This window comes from Serinus canaria, chromosome Z (assembly GCF_022539315.1).
Source record: "Serinus canaria isolate serCan28SL12 chromosome Z, serCan2020, whole genome shotgun sequence".
NCBI classification, from domain to species: Eukaryota; Metazoa; Chordata; class Aves; order Passeriformes; family Fringillidae; genus Serinus; species Serinus canaria.
Window position 1 is genome coordinate 26,844,573 of NC_066343.1, and position 22,123 is coordinate 26,866,695.

At 37.7% G+C, this 22,123-nt stretch overlaps 1 protein-coding gene across 4 annotated transcripts in view; it reads right to left on the bottom strand.

The window, feature by feature from the left end:
* The window catches only part of MOB3B (MOB kinase activator 3B), an 80,754-nt gene that overhangs the window by 38,267 nt on the left and 20,364 nt on the right, over positions 1-22,123 (bottom strand). Inside the window, exons 2-3 of one of the 4 annotated variants that reach the window (XM_050986974.1) lie at positions 8,149-8,217; positions 5,163-5,771 (exon numbers count right to left, since the gene is read on the bottom strand). In XM_050986974.1, coding sequence (XP_050842931.1) covers positions 5,163-5,580 — 418 coding nt within the window. In that variant the 5' untranslated portion in view covers positions 5,581-5,771; positions 8,149-8,217. Of the gene's footprint in view, positions 1-1,640; positions 1,996-5,162; positions 5,772-8,148; positions 8,218-22,123 lie in introns of those variants that run through there. The other 3 variants (XM_050986976.1, XM_050986975.1, XM_050986972.1) reach the window with 3 other exon arrangements.

Below are 22,123 nucleotides of genomic sequence, written 5' to 3' on the forward strand. Positions count from 1 at the left end.
TAGACTACAGCTACATGCATCCAGCACTGGGTGACTGAATTACCAGTTAACAGCCAGCAATCTGACCCCTCCCTTTGGTCCTTGGCAAAGCTTTGTCTTAAAAAAAAGGAAACATACCAGCTATAGAGATTGTATATTTTTTATTGTGGGGTGGGTGTGCACAAAACAATGGCAGTTCCTAGATAGTGCAATTACAACAGCAGCAAAAAAATGAACAAAAAAAAAATATATACAGGAAATGCCAGCAAGCACCACTTTGCCCACTCTATGGATACTTCCTCAATACTTTGGAACAAGAATAAGATAGATATAACTGTAAGAAAAGAAAACTGTAGAAAATTCTACAATACCATAAAATTAGTAGGAAACCACAGAAAATTTTGAATCATGCCTACAAAGGCCCTCCAGAATCTTGATCTGCTTTTGTAGGTGTATTGTTGTGACATACTGGACTCCTTTACTTGAAAGCAGCATCACACACATGGTCTGTGCAAAACCTGAAGTTGCTAGCTACCAAAATTTACTAGCCAAACATGGAACAGCCAAAGTATTGATAAAGATACACTAATTTTTCAGCTGAAGTCCTAGGCTGTAAATATGTTCAAAGTATTTTTATTTTGATCAGCCAAAACTAGGCTATTTGATTACATTAATAACTTTCTAAATCCTCCTGTACCAGAACTCTCATACCTTAAAAGTGATTTTGTACATCCTTTAAATGTCTCACTGTGGTTTCTAAAACTGCTTAATCAGGTTTAAATAAATTTAGCTCTTTTAGTTCCTTAGGCAGCCTGGCAGTGCTGAAACTGGAATTAAGAATCACAGAATATTTAAAGCTAGCACCGGTTTTTGGAAGTCTGCATCCCATCGGATGCTTGGGGTGTTATTCTGCCTGGTCTTGAAAATACTGAACGATGGCACAACCTTTTTTATCTCTCAACTGCTTCATTTTCTTCATTGGGAAAAAAAATTCATTATGTCAAGCCAGAAAAGAAGTCAATTTTCTGTTAATTTCAGCAACATTTTCTTTTGTTTGACCATCTTCTCACTTCAATCTGTGGACCTGATGAAGAAAATATGTGGTGATGTTCTTTGGCCTGTGTTATGCTGGTGTTAGGATTAGAATAAGTGTCATAATGCCCTGTGGCCTTAAATTTCTGTGTATCTTTCCCAGTGACTCTTACAATAGAAAAAACCCCAGCATTCCATTCACTGAAAAGTGAATGGAATCCCAACAAGACATAATTACTCTCATTTTAAGGCTGCAATGAGTACAGGAAAGAACCTTAAGCAAATTAATTTATGATGTTTGGATATCAGGATTTAAAGGGAGCACAGAAAAATAGAATTCTTCTGTGAGAATCCATTCTAAGAATTCTTTCTTAGCTCCTTTCTGAGGTTGCCAAAACTCATATGGTGAAAGTTGACACAGTTCAACAAAAACTGCATCTTTTCCTAGGATCTACTGCTTTCAACTCCAAATTATTTCTTCAGAATGTTTAACAAAAGCTGAGAAATATATTCCTTGAAAAGTGTTCAACAGTGAGACTAGTAGGTGCCCTAAAGAGCAACTAGTACTTACCAAAGAATTTACTCTAAAACTAAATAAACCCCAAGCACATTACAAAAATTAATTTTGGGGATGGATAGCTTCACTGTAGTGGCTGAGCAGGCATACAGACTCTCCTCTGTTCTATTATTGCATTCTCACAAACTGAGGATTGAGACAGATCTCTACGTGTTTATTTACAGAGCTTGTTTCCAGAGGTGTCAGCCCCTTACATGCCTTAAATCCACTTAAATAGATAAAGAAATTGGTAATAATGGAAATAACAAGAACATAATCATGTATACAATCTTCTACAGACAGTGAGGCCATCTTAAAACAGTCCTTCAAGTTTTGCTATACAAAGAAGTGGTCTTGATATTCAGCACCTTTTTTTATCACCTGTACACAATTCTTAAGAGTTCTTCTTCTCCCATGCAACCAGCTCCCTGTAAGTGAGAGAGTGGTTTTGGGATTAGGCTCTTTATCAGAAAATGAATAAACCAGAAGGACAGGGGAAAGCAGAAAGGAAGTACCAGACCACAGGATGACCGGTAAGAGGCCATAGGCCATTGTGACAGTATAAACACTGACAAGGTTAAATATAACATTTATAACAATTTATAACTCAATTGCAATTGTGGTTTTTTATTTTGTCTTTTTTTTTTTTTTAACACAGAGGAAAACCACCACCACAAAATGAAGATCTCACCAAACCTGGCTATCCCTACTGAAATTATTTTCCTTGAAAATTGCTCCTCAGGGAAAGCTGCACTCAATTATAGTTCTTGAAATCCTTCTTTAGATAGTTTGCATGAGACATGCCAAATGACAGAGGAAAAGTTTAATAGGATTAAGCTGAGAAAAGTGTGTCCAGGGTTTCTGGGAATAGCACTTATTAATCCAACTCTGGATCTCCTCATTGAACTTATCTGCTGAAGAAAAAGTCAGTCCAAATATCATCCACTGGACACTGTTTTTTTTTCCAGAACAATTATCTTAGACTAGAAAGATTCAAAGCAATGAAGCAATCTCTAATTTACTTTATAATTTACTTATCTCTAACTTACTTTCACTCAATACTTTAAAACTGTTCTCCTATTAGTAAGGTCATACATAAACATGTTTTGTTTTCTAAATATAAAATCTTTCAAGATTTATTTTAGCTGCTGTGAAGAATGAAATATTGTCATATTCATCACCAATAATTTATGTGAATGAAAAGACAGATTTTAATTATTACTATGCCTGTGGTGCACAGGCTAACCAAAAGGCTGCTGCAGAACAGGTAGGAATAAACAGCACCTAACACAGCAACAAAGGTTCCCTCTCTGATCACTTGTGAAATGCAGAACAGGTAACAATACACATGCTCAGTGAATGCATTTCATTCAAGCAGTACTCAGATAAGTTTAGAGGTAGTATCCAAATATGGGACTGATATAAAAATCAAACAAAAAGATTACTTTGAAAGGCAACCTACCCCAAGAACAGATCCAAACTTCCCTTTGAATGTTTTGAGTCCCTAAGTAGGGACTTACTCATATAAGAGATACCCAGAACACTAAATTCAACACAGCATGTATCTGTCCCTGAATCGAAAGATCTAAAGCCTCCTAAAAAATTTTATCAACAGTTTCTAACAAAAAGTGGTTAATCAAAAAGATAATGACAAGTATGCAGGGGGCCAGCATGGTATCTGCAACAAAGGCTAAAGACAAGGCAAGAAAGAAATAGGTGTACAAGTGCTGCTCTTATAATGCTCTAAAGGTATCTACAGAATCTCTTCATGGGACTGTCCAATCATCTCAGTCTGCAATAAGAATATGGCACGGTCCAATACAAGCAGACTTGTCCCTTTCCTTTGGATCAATTCAGAGTGAGACAAACATTTTTATGAACTTTGGGCTTTCCTTTTTTGACTTTTATCAGAGTCCAGCCCCATTTTAGAGACCAGGTATCTTTCCCCTTCTTCAGTTGCTTCATGTTTGTTTTAACTGACAACAGCAGAAGCTGCTGGGAGAAGTAGACCTGAGAGTATTTACTGATGTCATTCTTAGCTTACAATAGGTAAACGATCAGGACAAAAGCTCCTTCAGAAGTGTCTTATTACAAATATAATGGTGGGGCATCTAAGGCTGAATGCTTGTGTGTTAGAGATTATTAGTTGGTTCAGCAAAACCCATCAGCACACCAGCTGTGCTGCCGACTCCTCATATCTGCTGGCAGACAGCACTTTTTACATATACAAACGACACACAAACAGAACAATATTGGAATTCTCCAAGGCAGAAACTTGGTATAATGAAAGCCTGCAGAAATACCAATGGAAGCAAAATTACCTATTTCTCTGCACCTTCAAACAATCCTCAACTCCAAAAATCATTTACCCTAAAGAAACAAAAAGCAACCAACGCTTGAGAAATCAAACCCATTTTTCACTAAACAAAATATATTATACTGTTTCTTCTGATATCATCCTTCTTCTTGCCATGTTGTAAAAGTTCAGATTAAAAATGTAATTACTGCACCCTTTCTACCTATTAGAGTGGAACAGAAAAGTGATAGAAACTATGAAACAAACCATAGATTTATCCAGATAGATGGCCACAGATAGATAGCCAGATAGATATAGCCAAGTCCAAGTGTAAGGTATTTAAAAGGTCTGGAAACACTGATAAACACAGACCCCCCCATGCATGATCTATGAATTAGTTGCAGGCCCTAGCTGCCTATAAACTCCAAAATATTGGGCTGAATTTATCTAAAGATATGGCATTCTTCCTGTTTGTTACTCATCTGGGCCAACTAATATATAACTTACATTTCTTATAGAAAGCTCCCAGCTTTTCTATTTGAAAGCAGTTAATCAGGACCAATTAATTAAAATGGCTAAAAATCATTCAAGTACATTTCTAAAGCATAACTTTTTTGTTGTTGCATGCAACCGCAGCTAAATATTTATTCTGTCTATACTACACAATGCACTCTTCAACTTTCAGCAAGGATACTTCAACCTACTTGTGCCACTCTTCAGAGAAAATACTATAAAAAGAAATTTGTGAAGCTGTTAACAGCTCTCTCATCTAGGCTGTCTGCTTAAATAATAACAAGGCTTATTAGTTATATGTAGTACTGAAAACAATACTTTGGAGAATAATTCACTTCACAACTTAAGAGTTTTGGATGAGAAATCAAGAGAGGGTGGGAGGCCATTCCCTAAGTTCACTGCATTCTTGATTCTCCACTGTCTTGTCCATAAATGTACACACTATGAGAGCAGTCTGACTAGTTTTGCTTTCCATCCATTCTGTATCTAAGTAGCTGGACAAAGCGCAAAGCCATACAAATTTGATCAGTTTTCAAGAAGGTATTAATGCAATGCTGATCACCCTCAGTGATTAACCTGAGAAACTCATCAAGCGCAAACATTTAAGGCTAACAAACACTACCATACCTAGAAACCACAGTTAACATTTCATACACTATTTCTGATCCCTCCTACTTCCCACTTGCTGTTCAACAGCTTTTATGTCCCTAAATATGTGGGAAGAAAACATGCTTAGTACAAGAATAAAAGGCAGTTTATGCTTTAGGACTTCTTCCTTACACTTACCTACACTTGTGGGAAATATATCCTCATTGTTGATTTGCACCTCGATCCAGTCCATGAGAAGATTCATATATTGGGGCGCTGGCAATGCTGTGGGCTTCTTGTACTTCAAGTCATCCTGCCACCGATACTCATACTTGGGGCCTCCAGACATCACTGGGCAGGTCCTCTCTGTGCAGAACTCACAGATAGTCCCATAAATGAGGTTGATCCTATTGAAGAAGTCGACAACATGAACAGCCACCCAGTCATTCTGGTCTTCTCCACTGGGCAACTGCACAGCTGCTTTCAAGTCCACGCCTGAGTTGAGAGATGCCTGTGCTCGTTTGTGAAGTTCAAACCTCTGGGTTCCAGGTTCAAACTTGCGTTTTGGGCGGAAAGTCTTATCTTTATTAAAGACTTGTTTGAGTGCTATGGACATGTCTGTTAATCTTCTGCACCGCAGCACCTGGCAGGAAAGCACGTCTGAGATTTAATGCAAGTATCTGAATAGAGCTGTTCTCTATCACAGGCTTTCCAGGCCCCACTCTTTTTCCTAGAGAAGCTTGTATCAACTTCCAAGCAATTTATTAGATCTTCCTCTTGAAAGCCTCCCTCAAAGGCTTCATTTCCCTAAGGATACAGAAACAATACACATCAATGGCAAGCTCAAGTATGGTCCTGTCAGTTTGCTACTGTTTTACCAGAATTTTCTAGCAATTATAAGATGAAAAATAATGTGTAATATGCCAGCCTTAAAAACTACCCAACCCCTAACTAGAAGATTTAATTTTTTTAAAAAGTAACTCATTTTTTTAAGTATTAAGGAATTAGCTTCTCTGTTCTTTAAAATATCTACTCAAATAGAGGATCTTAAGTTATTAGGATGGGAATTCAATAAATCTTGTATGATCTTCAAATTTTAAAACCAACTTTTTCACTTTGCTACATTTTTACAACCACTGCCCAACATTCAAAATGTGCAGTAGAAAAAAAAACTACGTGACAATTTAGAATCTTTATCTAACTGCTCTTGGAGCTACCAATGGGGCCTCTAAGAATTTGCCACAGCTTCAGTGCTCATCTCTGTGGCAAAAAGAAATCAGTAAGCAAAACTTATCCATATTTGTTCTCTGTTTTAAATTTTTGCGGTGTTCACTTTTGCAAACCACATAGAACCAAATAAGAAGGATAACTATGGTATTGCACAGAAATAATTCCTGTTTCCCACAAAACAGGATGGAGATGGAAATGGTTACTTTTATTGACCCACCTTCAGAAATTCAGTAGTGGACTTAGATTTCTACTGGATTGTGTAGAACTATTAGCAATTGTGAAGCCATCACTTTTTTATAGCTTTATTAATCTTCTTTACAGGGGAATACTCGGCATTGTTCTTAGAAAAGCAAGAGCATAGACTTTGCGTTGTTCCATCTAACCTAAGCTGGCAGTGGAATGGTTTCAACAGCGAGCCTGACTGAACAAAAAAATTATTGCATTACAGCTTTGATTGCTCTTATATATGTACATGAAAGAGAGTATATTATCACTAAATGTATACACTAAGGAGTGACAGGATAGATAGATGCTGCTTCAATTAGACTTTTGTTTTAGTACTAAAGATTTAGTGAATAAATACGGAGAATAATCATTTCATTCTGTGAAATATTTAAATTAAATAACACAATATATCTTAAACCTGCACGGCAATACAAAAATCCTCCCCTATCAGTGGCCAGTTCTTATGGGATTACCTGTGTTCCACTGTTTCCCTCAACTGAAATCATGTCCATGAAAATTTTACAAGGCAGTGTGTGCCTAGCACTAAATTCTTCTGAAGACAGTTGCCTGAGGCTTTGCTGAGGGGCAAAAAGGAAGACAAAAAGGTGTTGCTTTCTTCTTAATATCCACAAGAAATAACAACTCCCTTAGCAAAGAGAAATTTGGTGTGCTAGACCCTGTGTTCACACAATAGTATGTAAGTGCTATAAAAAATCCTCTTACAAATATGTGAAAGACTAACACGCAACCTAATTTACTGGCAAGCAGCAGTCACATGGAATCAGCAGAGAAGTGTTTGCTTTAATTTTTCCTGATGGCATGATGGAGGGATATTCCAATCATGACCTTGTAAACAGACATTTTTTTCATATCTGCAAAATCCAAGAAGTTTTGGAATTAACTCCAGGGAGATTATTGTCATATCTCACATGCCCCTTGAGTAATATTCAAAGACTGAGATCCTGAATATTCCAGTCAGGAAATTCTTTCTCTGAAAAAGATCAGGGAAAGAAGACTTTAAACAAAAGTAGCCTTGGAACAGTTAAGTGTCATTGGCAGCAAATTAAGGTACTTTTAAATAGTCAACTTTGCCCTACAATTTGTTGTTTGTTACTAAGACCCAAAACTTCCAGCCTCAAATACTCTGTTTATTTAAAAGCCCTTAAAACCATAGGTAAGTAGTGCTGCATAGACTGAGCCTATGACTGACACACCTGAAGATGGCATGGGGCCAATGTCCCAGTTTGCAATAATAAGCAGGTTAAGTCCAGAATTTTACAGCTCAGGTAATTAGGTTTAATTCCCTTCATCACCTGCAAATATTCATCAGAATATGCAAGGAGTTTTATTTAAAACAACAAGATGAGCAGCAAATAAAACTCATCTTCAAAAGAGACACTTTGAAGCACAGTACTCACTGCAATTAAAGCTCCTTCAAGAAAAACAGAACACACTTTATAAGCTATTTGCTACTAAATATGCAAACAAAATGAATCACATTAAATACTGCTTCCCACTCCTCTCCATAGATTAAGGAAATCTGCATAAAATTAATTAATTCAGAGAAAATTCAACCAAAACATTCAGCAAATAACTCATTGTCTCAAGTCTTATGTTTATGTTGAAGGTCTCTGTGGAAGCACACACACATTCTGGTCAAATTCACCTCAAAGACTCATCCAAAAAATTATTCTCCTGTGCAGACAGATGAAACTGTTCTTTAACTCACCAGGGCAGAATCAGAACAAGCAAGAACTTCCTACACATTTTTTGTCTGCGGAACCTTCCGTTCAGTCTCCTGCAATAAAAGCCAAGGCTGTTTCTCTTTCATCTTTCTACAAAACAAAACTTTACATTATACAAAAATACAAAGCTTGTATCTCACTGTTTAACTTCTCTTAAGAGATACAGATCTGCTAAGAGCTTATTTTTTTCTCTTTCTCTGTTTGGAAATGTGACTGAAGTCTGTGCAATGCTAGGGGATGAACCGACTTGCTTTCTCATGTATTCTCACATTCAAGAATGCAAAATAGAAAATTGTAAGACCTGACCTTCACAAAATACAGCAGTGAATCAACCCTATGAAATACTTTTTTTTTGCATCCTGGTTCTTGATGGTCTTTGCTATCTAATTAACCATTGTCCTTACTCAAAAGCTAACAGAAATGAACAAAGAAATAAAAATTTAGGCTTTTGTAAACATTTACAAGCAACTTCACCACTACTTCTTTGAAATAAAGAAGCTTTTCCTTTACTGACAGAAGACAAAGGAACAGGCTCACCTTATTTGCAGTAGTGATCAAGCACAGGCATTTTAGGTTTGGATCCTTCAGAGGCTGATGCTAATAGGAGAACTCTAGCCAAAGTCATTGTGCTCTAAGACCATCTTTTCTGCTTAGGCAATAAAGTGGCAGGTCTTAATGACAGGATGGCCACTCCTTTGCTTAGGCCTGATTCACCAATCCGTTGCAGGAACTCAATTGCCTTTAGACTTCCAGCACTCCCAGTACTGCGCTTGAATCAACAATCATGACAAAAGGTTTTTAATTTCATCCCAAACTACATGCTGTCAATTAAAACTTTGTATGGGGGAACTTAAAAATCAAAGCTATTGCTTCAAAATTGCATAACATCAGCAAAAACAAAAACTCATCAGATAGCTTCAACAACAAATGACAAACAAAATCTCACCAATTTTAAAGCACTGAGAATGCAATTTGCCTTGGCAGTCATCACATTCACTTCTATGACAGTTTTCACCTTACAAGAATGAAAAACGCTTCCACTTTCATGATCTCAACTGGTCTTGGGAGAACTGCTTCAAAACTGAAACACTGTGGACAATGTGATATGAGTCAGACTGAACCACAGCTCCTTGAAACCTGTGGCACGGTAGCATCCACCCTCACTCTACATAAAACTAAATTTGTCTCTTGGTAAGAGATACTTTCCAGTTTGCTGCTATAGTAATGCCAACAGAACTGCTCCTGGTTTATCCTTGTGTCAAAAGTGATAGAAACTGGCTTCTAGTCTTTTATGACAGGTTCTAACTATACATAAAGGCATAAAGAATAACCTTATAACTCATGGTATTTGGCTTAATGGTATACTGGGACAGTGTCCTGCACGTCCCTCTGAACTAAATGACTGTCCTGGTATGGGCAGCTCAGACAGTTAATTCCTCCTAATGATTTAGTTTCTCTTTTTTTTTCAGAGCAATGTATTTCTCGACAGTCACTAACATCTTTTCCTGGTGGACTATTCCAAAGCATGTATAATGCAGCTGAGTGAATTCCCTTGCTGGCAGAGCTAAGCCTGAGAATGGTAAACACAAATGTGGAGTTGGTCTCAGGACAACTAGACCTCATAAGCTTCATCCATAGCATCAGCACCACAGTGACCGACTCTGTCCTCCAGTTAGTGCACAGAGAGAGACAAAAACTTGGCCTAAAATCACGTATACCAACATCTGGAAATAATAAAGCAGTCCTACCCAGGGAGATACCATTAAAAAAACCACCCACAACAATACATCATGACTAGCATCATATCAGAGTCACTGCTGCATTAAAAGCATACGATATACTTTCTCCACATATTTTCTTTTAAATCACAGGGAACAAGAATGTTAGGTGACACACTGTTTTCTAGACGCATACCTTTCATCATGATATTCTAGGGTGAGTTACAGAAGCTTTAGAGGTCTGCTGAGAAGGTAGCTGATATAAATCCTATTTTATTAAACCAGACAGAGAGGAAACATTACTTTTCCAACAAGAAACACACACAGAGATGACTACCCAGCGATGCACAATATGAAAACCAACTTGGCATCAGCTAATTTCTATATTTTTGTTGCAATTTCTTTTACTCTAAAGCTGCTGGAATTACTTTATGCTAGAAATGACAATAATGATCTGCAGACTCAAGACACACAGGTGGATTAGAAAGAAGCCTTCTCACAGTCAGAAACACTTCTAACTATATGCATTCATTTGACATGCAATAACTACCTTATGCTCTGTCTGGGCATGGGGAAAAAAAGGAGCAAGTGATTTTGCAAGACTAACAAAAAACCATCTCAGCAATCCCAGGAATCAGCATAGTGTTCCTATAATCAAAGTATTAAGGCCCAATGGAGCAATTATAAATAACCTTTGATATTTTTCTAAGGTAAAAGACCAGAAAGTGAAAGCAAGATCCAATGGATAGCTGTGCATAAAACTGTGTGTTTTAAAAATGAATGCAGCTATGAAACAAGAGATAAATAGTTACTAAATTGGATCAGCCTGAAATAAATGATTTATGGTTCTTAAAAAATACTGAGGTTTTCATAGGGATAAAATTGAAAAATAATATTTGGCTAAAGAACACAATCACTGTCCTGCCTGAGAAGGAATGGCTTGGGCTTAGATCAGGGCGCAACACATGACATTTCTAGTCATTTTTAGACTGATGCCCTTAAACATCACATCATATTTTCCATGAGCATGTTAGGTGATGTTAGGGAGAACTACTGCATTTATGTATCGAAATAATTTATTTACAAATTTTTAATTCTAATTCTTTCAACAAAGTTCCCTTCTATACATATGGAGAAGCCCCTCTTTCCTTTTAGGAAAAGTGGTTGTATAAAACAATTAGAAGTTGACTTAAACAGCAGTCATTCCTGTGATGAAGTGCATCAGCGGTTCAACAGCAGCAGAATCAGGTATGATTGCTCAAATCTTAGATGATAAGTGCTGTTTAACAATGCAAATGAAGCACGCTTTTTCTCGATGGGCATAAATGTTTATGTTTTAACAGATGACTGGCTGCTCAACTAGTATCATTCTAGAGTCTTTTACAAATCTGGAATCCAATTACACCTCATCTGAAGTTCTACAAAAGTACATTGATCACCACAAAGGAACTGAAAATACCCTGACACTAATTCCTGACAAACTTATATTGGTTACAGCATTCATGGCATTCTAGTTAGGAATGTGGATTTCCTTCAGCATATAATTTAAGGTGAATTGAAATAAGTATCTCTCAGAACTACTGTAAAGAAACTACAAAAGGTTCATTACTTAGATTACACTGAAATTCATCTTATGTTCCCTGGTTATCCAGGAATATGAGGTCTTAACCCAAGTGTGTATGGCTACATTATTTTTCTGAAAATTCAGTCCTACTTCCTCTTCTCTCCCTTCATGTTCCTCCCTTCTTGACATCTCCCCTATGATACCTGGCCCAAGCATTTATACATCCCCTTGTAGGGAGCTGTATGAGATTGACATGTAACTGTAATAATTAAAAAAAACACAGATTTTTTTCATCCCAATCAACTTCTTTGATCCCATTTGGTCACACAGAACAGGGAAAGGGACAACAAGTATTTTAATAGCCTTGAAGAAGAAGAGAACACAAATGAAATTACATTTTGATTCTCTATTACAACATTTGTTTCCTCCAGCTTGCTTAATTTTTGATTCCTGAAGATGAAATGTTGACTAAACTGCATTCATTGGGAGCTGTGATAATGAATTCAGAAAACAGAGCTAAAATTTTACTGTTACACTCTGAAAACACTCCTTTACAAAACAATAACATGTCCTTTTCAAACTTTGGTTGAACTTCAAAAATCTCTCTGTTCTGTTCAGCTTAAATCCTAAACCTACATTCTGGCTTTTAAAAGCACTGACAAAACTGAGAAAACTCTGAGAGAGTTAAAATATTATTTCCTGCCCTCTCCAACATTATCAGATCATCCATGCAATTCCCATATGAAAGCCTGAAACCAAGTCCAGTCAATTCCGTTGAAAAGACGCTAGTCAGCTCATATGAGCTATAGGGAACAGGAAAATGTGCACATGGAAAAACGTGATTTCAGACCTCATGCCAGGGCCTTTCTGTACAAGGCGTATCTACTAGAAGCCAGTAATTTATATGCCCTAGAACTTCAGGTGTCCTAGTCTGAAGGACACCCTGGCCAAACTCATGTTTTATTTTTGGTCTAAATCTTAGCTTTAGGAAACTGTGTATGTCCTGCTTTAAGAAAAATGTCTAAATCATATGTTCCATCTCAGTGACATTTCAAATAAAGCCACTCATTTTCTTGTCCAAGTAAAGCATGTAAAAAAACAGGGATACAATGGCAGAGTCCAGTTACAAACACTATGCTGGCAGAGACAAATAGCTAACACTGTGATGAAAACAGCACTTCCCACAAACAAACGCACTAAACAAAATGTAAAAAGTTCAGCTGACACATTCAGACCCATTAGCCTTAGCCTGGCTTCTCCTACCAAAACTCAGGTTAATGTGGCAGGATGGACAGCAGAGACACACTGTTGGTGACACAGCGCCTTCAGCAACTGTTCTAAGAAATTCAGAGACATTTTCCAAAGCAAAGATCTGCAAGGAAGCTATGACATCCTTAGTTGGTGCACTGTACTTTTTCTTAGCAAACACTGATAAATCTCTACATGAACATGATGATTTTCACTTACAAAAAAAAATACCCTTAACTCCATGTTGCTAAGAAACAAAACTCACCTTAAATCATGTGGGAGTCAGTGCAGCCCCTCAAATTAACTGCAAATAACTCAAAAGTGATAATTTATTTGTAAATATCTTCCAATTATTTACACAATAAATATGCAATCTTGTCCAAAATGGACCTCCAGCAGCTGTAGGACCTAACCCATTAATTTTAAAACACAGCTCTGCATGATTATCAGAAAAGCTAAATGAATTAAATAAGAGCAGAAGTCTACTTTCCATGATTTCAATCAAAGCACTCAATATGGCAATACACAGAGTGGCAGCTGATTATCACAAAATTCCTCTGAAGGAAGGGACCCATCAGGATCATTAAGTTCAGCTCCTGGCCCTGCACATAATATCTCCAAGAGTCACAGCATGTGCCTGAGAATACTGTCTAAACAGTTCTTGAACTCTGTCAGGCTTGGTGCTGTGACTACTTCCCTGGTGATCCTGTTCCAGTGCCCAAACATACACTGGGGGAAGGACCTTTTCCTGACATCCAGCCTTAACCTCCCCTGACATAAGTTCAGGCTATTCCCTTGGGTCCTGTCACTGTCACCCCGGAGAAGAGATCAGTGCCTGCCCCTCCTCTTCCCCTCATGAGGAAGCTGTTACTGTAATGAGGTCTCCCCTCAGCCTCCTCCAGACTGAACAGAGAAAGGGACCGCGGCCTTTCCTCATACGGCATCATCTCAAGGCCCTTCACCATCCTCATGCCCCCCTTTGGACACTAACAGTTCAATGTCTTCCTTGTATTGTTCTACCCAGAATGGCCCCCAGCACTCAAGGTGAGGTTGCCCCAGCAGAAAGTAAAGTGGGACAATCCCCTCCCTCAGCTGGCAATGCATAACAGGATGGACATTTTCAAATTTATATCAAGGAGACAAAGGAAAGTTATTTGTACAGATGTCTTTTGAAGACTTCACAGATTAATGATTTTACAGTTCTATAGGTCAAAGTCATGGTGTAGTCATAGCCTGCAATTTGGCAAGTGATACAGTGCTTCAGCAGCATACAGTCACATGTCACAGTCTCTGCAAGTGGTGGTGGGGTCGTAATTGTCCAGTTGTGGGATTTGTGCTTTCAAAATTCAAAGAAATAAATCATCCACAATGTTGATTTCTGCATAGGTTTTAACTTGCAGAACTGAACTGACTTGATGGCTGAAAAATTTTTTCTCTGGAGAATAATTTTGATCCCCACCATGTAAACTTTAGCATGCTCAAACTTACTATTTGACCAAAAAGACCTACTACCATGCATAGGGGAAAAAAAGAGAATCTGCTAGATAGAAACAGAATACCTAGGGCAGAGCAACCATCCATACTCCAGAGCTCTAAATCAACAGTCTTGAAGGACTCACTTGGAGGAAAAAACCTGTTTTCCTTGCCATCCATCATATGTGAAATATGAAAGCAAGTAAATGAAGTCAGTGACATCATAAATCAAAAAACAATATTAGAAAGAACACTTGAGCATTATAACTACCTCCTCTGAGGAATGCCAGTCTCCTCTCCAAAGACTATACAACTAATTGTTGCTGTAACAAGGATTTTTAACCAGGGGAGAGTTTAGGATGGCAAAAATGTGCTGCCTTTAATGCAGTTTAGCATATAGGAACTAGCCAGCATTGTACTGACTGCATAGCTCTGCACAGACAATAAAGTAACAGCACAAGAGGAGCAATGCACTAGCAGTATGCCCCAGGGAACAACTGTGGAATTGCCTTGTTCCCCCTACACACTGGAAAGTAATTTCCCAGTTTATGACTCTCCTTTACCTTTCTAGTGAATTAAACTACTTTGAAAGCATTTTCTGCGTACTTCTTAACCCATGGTGTGCTTCAGAAGGAATTTAAGAAAGCAAACAAAAGTAATCACAAACTGATCTGGAATAAGGATTTGGGTAGTTTTTATATAAATAGATCACTGTGGTAAAGCCCTTTATAGTCAGAAGTTACAGTATTTGATTACTCTTTACAATTTGTGGTCAGATAAGTCTCAAACAGTACGGGCTCTCCTTCCAACCATGCACACAAAAAATTTATTGTAACAGAGCTAAACTCTTACAAGGTAAAAATAGAGGAAAACTACCTTCACTACCAGTTAAGGATCTTGCTTTTCAAACCAAGTTGCTCACATCTGTGGCAAATAAATATCCAATACTAAAAAAGAAAGGAACAAAACTCATTATTTACACAGCATGTGAACATAACCGTCCAGAAGGGTTGAGTTCTTTCTCCTATGACCATTGCAAGCAGTTTACTCTGAAGCAAAATAAATTAGTGCTCCTTGTCGTCTGTGTGGCCACAGCTGCCAGCACACAGGGAAAGCACAGATGATAAACTCTGGAAGATGCCATCTGCATTGCAGTACAGCGGTTCCCCACAGGCTGGCAGTGCCTAATTTAGCTCTAAACAATAGTCAATTGCTGATTTTTATCAAAAATTGACTGTAAAGATGGCACAGTTTGAATGCAGGAGTTGTCAGGTGGCTAAGTTTTCTCCTACAGAATGCATTTATGCAGCATGTTTCCCACAATATCCCCCATAATTTCTGATCAAGAAAAAGGAAAGCCTGGAAGCTTCTTGTTTCTACTTGCACATTTTTGTGCAGCACATGCTGTGGCTCAAAAGGAAGGTCTTTGTCTCAGATCCCAATCAGAGTACACCATTAAAAACTTTATTTTGCTGCTCTAATTAAAAGGTCACTGGGGGATTCTGTGGTGATGTTTATTCAGGACCCCTTGAAACCTTAAGGCCACTTTCCACCATATCTCATCCCATGACTTCCCAGAAGAATTTTAGTAGGAACAGTTAAAAGCGTTGAAATCTTGGCACTTTCTAAGACAGTGTAGATGCTGGGAAAATATACTGCAGGACAGGCTGTCTTATCAAAGGCACATCCAAATCAAAATATGGTTACTGTGATTACAGCAGTGAAGGAATTCACAGGATCTTCAGTATATCTCTAAACCATGCCTATAACCAGTTCACCAGTAAGATTTTGTAAGACTGGCATACTCACATGACACTTTAAGACATCAGAAGCAGAGGTTGGTTCAAAGTAATCACAGCAAAGAAGAAACCCAAACCCCAAAGCTCCACCCCTAAGCCAACAAAAAAACACCAAAACCAAACTGACAAACAAAATCACCTGCCAAAGACATTGTCTCCCCAGTCCCCCCCCTCAAACAATTAAACTAAATCCCTAACTCAAAAAAATTCCAAAAGCCACAAAATCACTGAAGAGAGAAAATATGTGAGATAAGCAGGAAAAGCCACCAAAACAGTAGAGAAGTCATTGGGGTAAACAGCCTTGTACTATCTGAACTACCTGCACTCAGTCTGAGTCTTCTATCTTACTTCTTTTAACAGGTTGTCCCTAGTGTGAGAATCTGAATATATGGCACTTTATTATGAGTTAATACTCCACTGGTGAAACACTGAGTTAAAAGCCAGGAGAGCTTCAAAATAAAACCTTTGCAGGTAATTTGGAGAACCTTACACAAATAATAATCCATACATTCAATATAATTGTATTTAACTGCAGAAAAATGGCAACGAAGAATATCCTCCCAAAATATCACTTATTGCTTGATTAGTACCTGAGGTTTCTCCCCTACTGCAGTCTTCTCACTTCTGAGCATTCTTCCAAATGGTAAGCACTTGGATTGGCAATAGGTTTTTCACCCATTCATCCAGACCATGGCTCAGATGCCGTGCCCCTTCTCAACATCATGACAGAAACAAGAGTATTAGTTGTATTTTTGAATGTCCTCTGTCAGAGATGGAGAGAGATGGGGAGACTGATTCGGTGATCAGAATCCAATTTTATTGTGGGATACAAATGCTTGTATACTATTTCAGGGAGACTAGTAATGTGTACTACATGTGTGATGTGTAACAACATCTCTTGCTTGCAGAGTTTAATGGGATTTTCTTTTTCCAATAAACCTGTTTGATTTAATCTTCTTGCAATCTAGGTCTAATTTTCAAAGTTCTGTTTGCTTTTGCCAAGGCACCCTGTTATCAAATCTCTTATGTGAACCAAGTCCAAAGTCTATAATCTGTCTTGTATCTCCCAACACTACAAAAGTCCTCATGCCCAGGTTGTTTTATCTCTTTTCCTCTACTGCTTCCTGCCAGAAACACACATTCTTCAATACATAAAAATAATGGTGCTAGATCTTTATATCTATTTAGCACTTCTGTTATATAGCTGTATTACATTTATTCTAACATTTTATTACCCACTGGAATTTGGTGGAACCTTTAACAACATTGAGGATACTGATTAAATTCACACAGAATTTAGCACTTGTAATTTATTCCTGAACTGGCACGAAGCCAAAACAACCTTAGACCTACTTCCCCCTTGGGTGCTTTCATCATTATAATTGCTACATAATAAATGGTTGGGAAATTGCATTGCTACCTTGCTATTCTTTACCCCACTTCAATTACATCTTTTGCCACTCATGCATTCCATATGTTTATGGTCTTGATCCAGTCCCAAATTATTTGAGTATACCCAGCTGCATCTCACACAAGATCTGCTATTAGAGAGGCAGATACCATCAGGATTTTGAGGCAGCAATCACCACAGATCCCAAGAGTACTCCCAAATAATAATACATCTGTTCTCTGAAAAGAATGCCACCCAGGTGACTAACTGACAAGACTGAATCCCCGTCCTAGTACAGCAGGGTCTGAAGTCCAAATTTTCTTTAGTGAGATGAATGAGAATCCTAGATAATGAGCCACAAAACCAAGCATCTAAGCAAGAGAGTTTTTGAGCCTCTGTCACTGTCTTGGAGATCATAACTCTGGTGTCAGCAAGACTGGAAACTTCAACTATGGGTATTTCTTTTGGAGCCACGAATAACACCTAAGTACCAAGGTGCAAAACAGGGAGGTGCATCTGCAGTTGTCATGATTACAGCCCATTGGATGGTAATGAATAAACACACTGCTTCACATGCAGAAAACACACACCTCACTGATGCTGTAAGAGCAGGCCAAATTCTGATATACTTTCCTATATTGTTCTTTGTGAGGAACTTCCATACCTTCTATTCCTTTCTTAATATCAAAACACCCTCTTCCATATCTTGGCACTTTTTTTTCTTTCTCCTCTCCTTCACTCACCCAGACACTGCATCAGGCTTTGGTTTAAGCGTCAGCTAAATGGCAGTTCAGAAGAATGACAAGCAGACACTTAAAACAAAGGCTGTGGGCCACATGCCATTTTGTCTCCATCAAGTTTCTAACCCTAGGTTCAACTGTAGAAAACTATCAGGCAAAGATAGTGTAAACTCCCTACATTTGCTGCCCTTTATATAATCATGTTCAGACAGGTTCAATTATTAAATTATTGCATGTATGTGGGAGTACATGCAATTAGAGGATTATTCTTCTTGTGGACTTCCTGTTTTTACAACAGGACAACATACTACCAGTCAGACAGCCTGTAAGACCAGAACCTATCATGCAACTCTTCACCTGCTTGCTCTAAAATAAAAGGACATTAGCTCCACTTAGATCAGAGCCATACTGATGTGGCACACATGGGAGTTCAAGATAAAAACCACTACTCAATCTGTTGTTCAGTTTTAATACACCTGCTTAAACTGACATGAAAAGTGAGGTATAAGTGACACACGTATTTAGAGAACATGGTCACTATAAAGGAACATGATAAAATACTCCAAATACGGAATATGCCATTTATAATTGCAATGGAAAATCTACTATTGCCAAAAAATCAGGATTTTCCAAATTCTGCTAAGTATCATCATTTTTCTGTTTCTTTCAGCTTCAACTTCTTTATTATAAAACAAACATGGACACTGGCACTGTATATTCCACCACTTACTGAAAAAAAAGTAGGCAAAACAATAGACAAATGTTGTTACATCCTAGATATCGAAAAATAAAGACCTAACTTGCAATGCAAGCATACATTCAGATTGAAATATATTTCAATCACTTTATTGAACAGAAGCAGACAAATAAGGCTTGCAGCAGTAAAACGGTCATGTCTATATTTCAACAAAAAATATTTTCAGAAGTCCATCCAGACCTTCCTAATGGGTTAAAGGAGATTTACTTTATTACAAACATACTGATAGTCTTGTGAATATAATAAAAATGTAAAGTAAGGGTGCTTCTGGACATGTGTAGGCCCCATGCAAACCATATAATTCCACGGTAATTTAGCAAAGCAGATTCTGTCTACGGAGTCATTCAGATATAGCATGTAGCTTTTCTGTCCCACAGAGATACAGTAGGTGCTATCCAGTTTTAATTCAAAGCTTGTAAATTTGATGCAATCTCCAGTTTTTCAGGAGACCCACCCATGGAAGCAGAACATAAACCACAGGTACCCATTCAACACCCCTTAAGCCGAGTGACACAATACCCCGAAAAACTTCACAGAACAGATGTCATCTGTGGTAGGTTGGACACATAAAATGTATATGCTGACAGCAGTCTTTGGATAAACTGACTCATATTTCAGCTACGTGGCAGAGATACTGTACCTAGACTTTGAAACTGCATACTCCATGCCTGAACTGTGCCTTTTACAAAAGAGATTTCAACATACGGCTGCTAAAGGGTAAGAGGTAACCTTATATGCTCTCTTCTGATCTCTCACATCCCTTTTCATTAGAACTGTTAGGATAATTGCATGGTTTATTCTAGTATCAGGCAGATGTTACAGAACAGCTTCACTGAAAAAATGCAGGAAATATTATGTCAAACTTTATGCTTCTTCTCTGTTTAAGACTTCATAATATTTTGGTTTTTAAGACATTATCAGATGAATTAGTCTAGGGTGCAGATGGTGCACTGCTGTACTACTGTTCACAGGAGCATCAAAAGATGAAACTTTGATGGAACATATTCCAAAGCGTAGGCAGCAAGCCAAACAAGTGAATTGGTCCAACTGCACTTCTTTTTTTCGTGAGAGGGAATAATGAAATGGACAGAGGAAAGGAGACATCCATGGGGAATACAAGGAATTATCTTACTAATCCAGGATCCAGTATCCCAGAAAACTAAAATGATCCATACTATTATCCTACTGTCTACATTTGAGTTGAAACACTAGCATGCACACAGTCAATAAACTCTGACTACAAAGACAACTTTTCATTTAAGCTCTAAGTGCTCTAAGCAGAGAATAAGAACTAAGACAAACCTTTTTCCCCCAAGACAGACCTAAAGAGAAGCACAGAACAGCACAAAACTGTCTTGTGAAGAAGACCCAGCTAACACTTCCTTAAAGCAAAGCAGATGTTTTTTTTGTGGGTAAAAATGTTCCCGTACTAGGTAAAATTTCAAATCAATTTTCTGTGTCTGTTTTTGTGGACTGTGCATCAGTTTTCTCTGCTATCATACCCATAACACATTCTGTCATGTTTACAAATCTGAAAAAAATATTTGCTAGCAGTGGAACATAAGTTGCAGAAGAAAACTTGATGACCCTGCGGAATGTAAGTAGTATGTAAGTAGTAACAGTCCCTTTTGCCTATTTCTGTTTAAGAGAAAAAACAACTCTGGAAATACTTTACCTGTCAACCATGAGATGCAATTGGATGTTAAGGACTTCCTAACTATGACACTTTAAGAAAGAGTTCCCAAAGAGGATTTAGCATTTCAGAATTGCTCACAGTTGCTTTTTATAATACCATTCTAAACTAGTCCACTAGTGGAAATTCTACCACTAATGGACTGGTTTAGAATGGTATTATAAAAAGATAATTTATAAATTAACTATAATATAATAAAATATAATATTATAAATATTTTTATCATATAATTACCACTAATAGGCTGGTTTAGAATGGTATTATAAATCTTCTTTCTATTGAATGTAAGAAAAAAGACAGTAGTCTGCAGGGCAAACAAAGATTTGGCCTTCCAATATGAAAAATTGTGGTAAAAATGTATTTTAGGGGATCTGATTTCTTGTGTGCTTCGCATGAAGTGCTTTTGAAACAAATCTTGGAATTCAAGTGTCTGAGAGATGTTTAAAAACATTCTGCAAGTCCCTCTGCATGTTCCTTCCTCTAGTTTAACTTATAAAACTAGTCTGACCTGTCTAAAGAGAAAATTAGCTTTGATAATGAAAAACAGTGAGTTTATGGTGAATGTAGGACAAATGCCTGATAGTATTACTGCAGCTACATAAAAACAATCATTAGTACATAATTAAATACTACAATTTACAAATGAAAGAGCAATATGAATAACACAACAATATAGCATCAGCTTAATTTACTGCATTGCTGAGAACAAGTCTATATTATGAGCAGCTAATGGCCCTGCCTTAAAAATGTGATGATTACAAAAAATAACTCAGCAACTCCACTTTTCTGGACGATATGTCAAATTGCATGGCATAATAAGCAATCACACATACTACAACAAATAAATGCTTGAACAAAGTTCTTAACAAGCAACCCCAGGAACTCTCAATTATCTATCAGTATATTAATTCAGTAGGAAACCATTCATGAAGAACAGAAAGTAAGACAACTATGCTTCTGGACTGGCATGGTCTAAAAGACTAAATTCTGAAAAGGCATAGGACTGAAAAAAAATTGACTGTATGATTTGAAGGGACAACATTACCAGGCAGATAGACAATTCCACAGTGAACACAACCTGACCACCCAAGCCAAGTGACCTAGCCAGCACTGATGCTTCATCACTGTGCCCCCAAGACATAAAAATGTATTGGCTTTCTGGTCACCAGCCCATCCCAGTTCTCAATGTTTTTGCTCCTCAAAGCATGAAAACCAGGGAAGCCTTCTGGTCCTTGGAGCACACTGGTCCAGAAATATGTTCAGGCTAATCAGTGCTTCAATAATGTACAACACTTGTGGCTCTGGCACAAATAAATACAGTAGTCCAGCAGGACCAAGTGCAGCAGCCACTGCCATGAAGAGAACATGGCAAAAGCTAAAGCCTTCATGTAAGCTATGTGGGTTATTTTCATAGCAAAGTACATAAACCTGGAGTATTTCTTCTTGGAAAAGGCATTGGATAGTGGTAAGATACAGGGAATTACAGTAAGAACTGAGGCAATTAGCAGCCTGAAATGATCTTATGTGGCCTCCTCTTGTGCCATTACAGGCTATCAGTCACCTTGTAGTATTTTCAC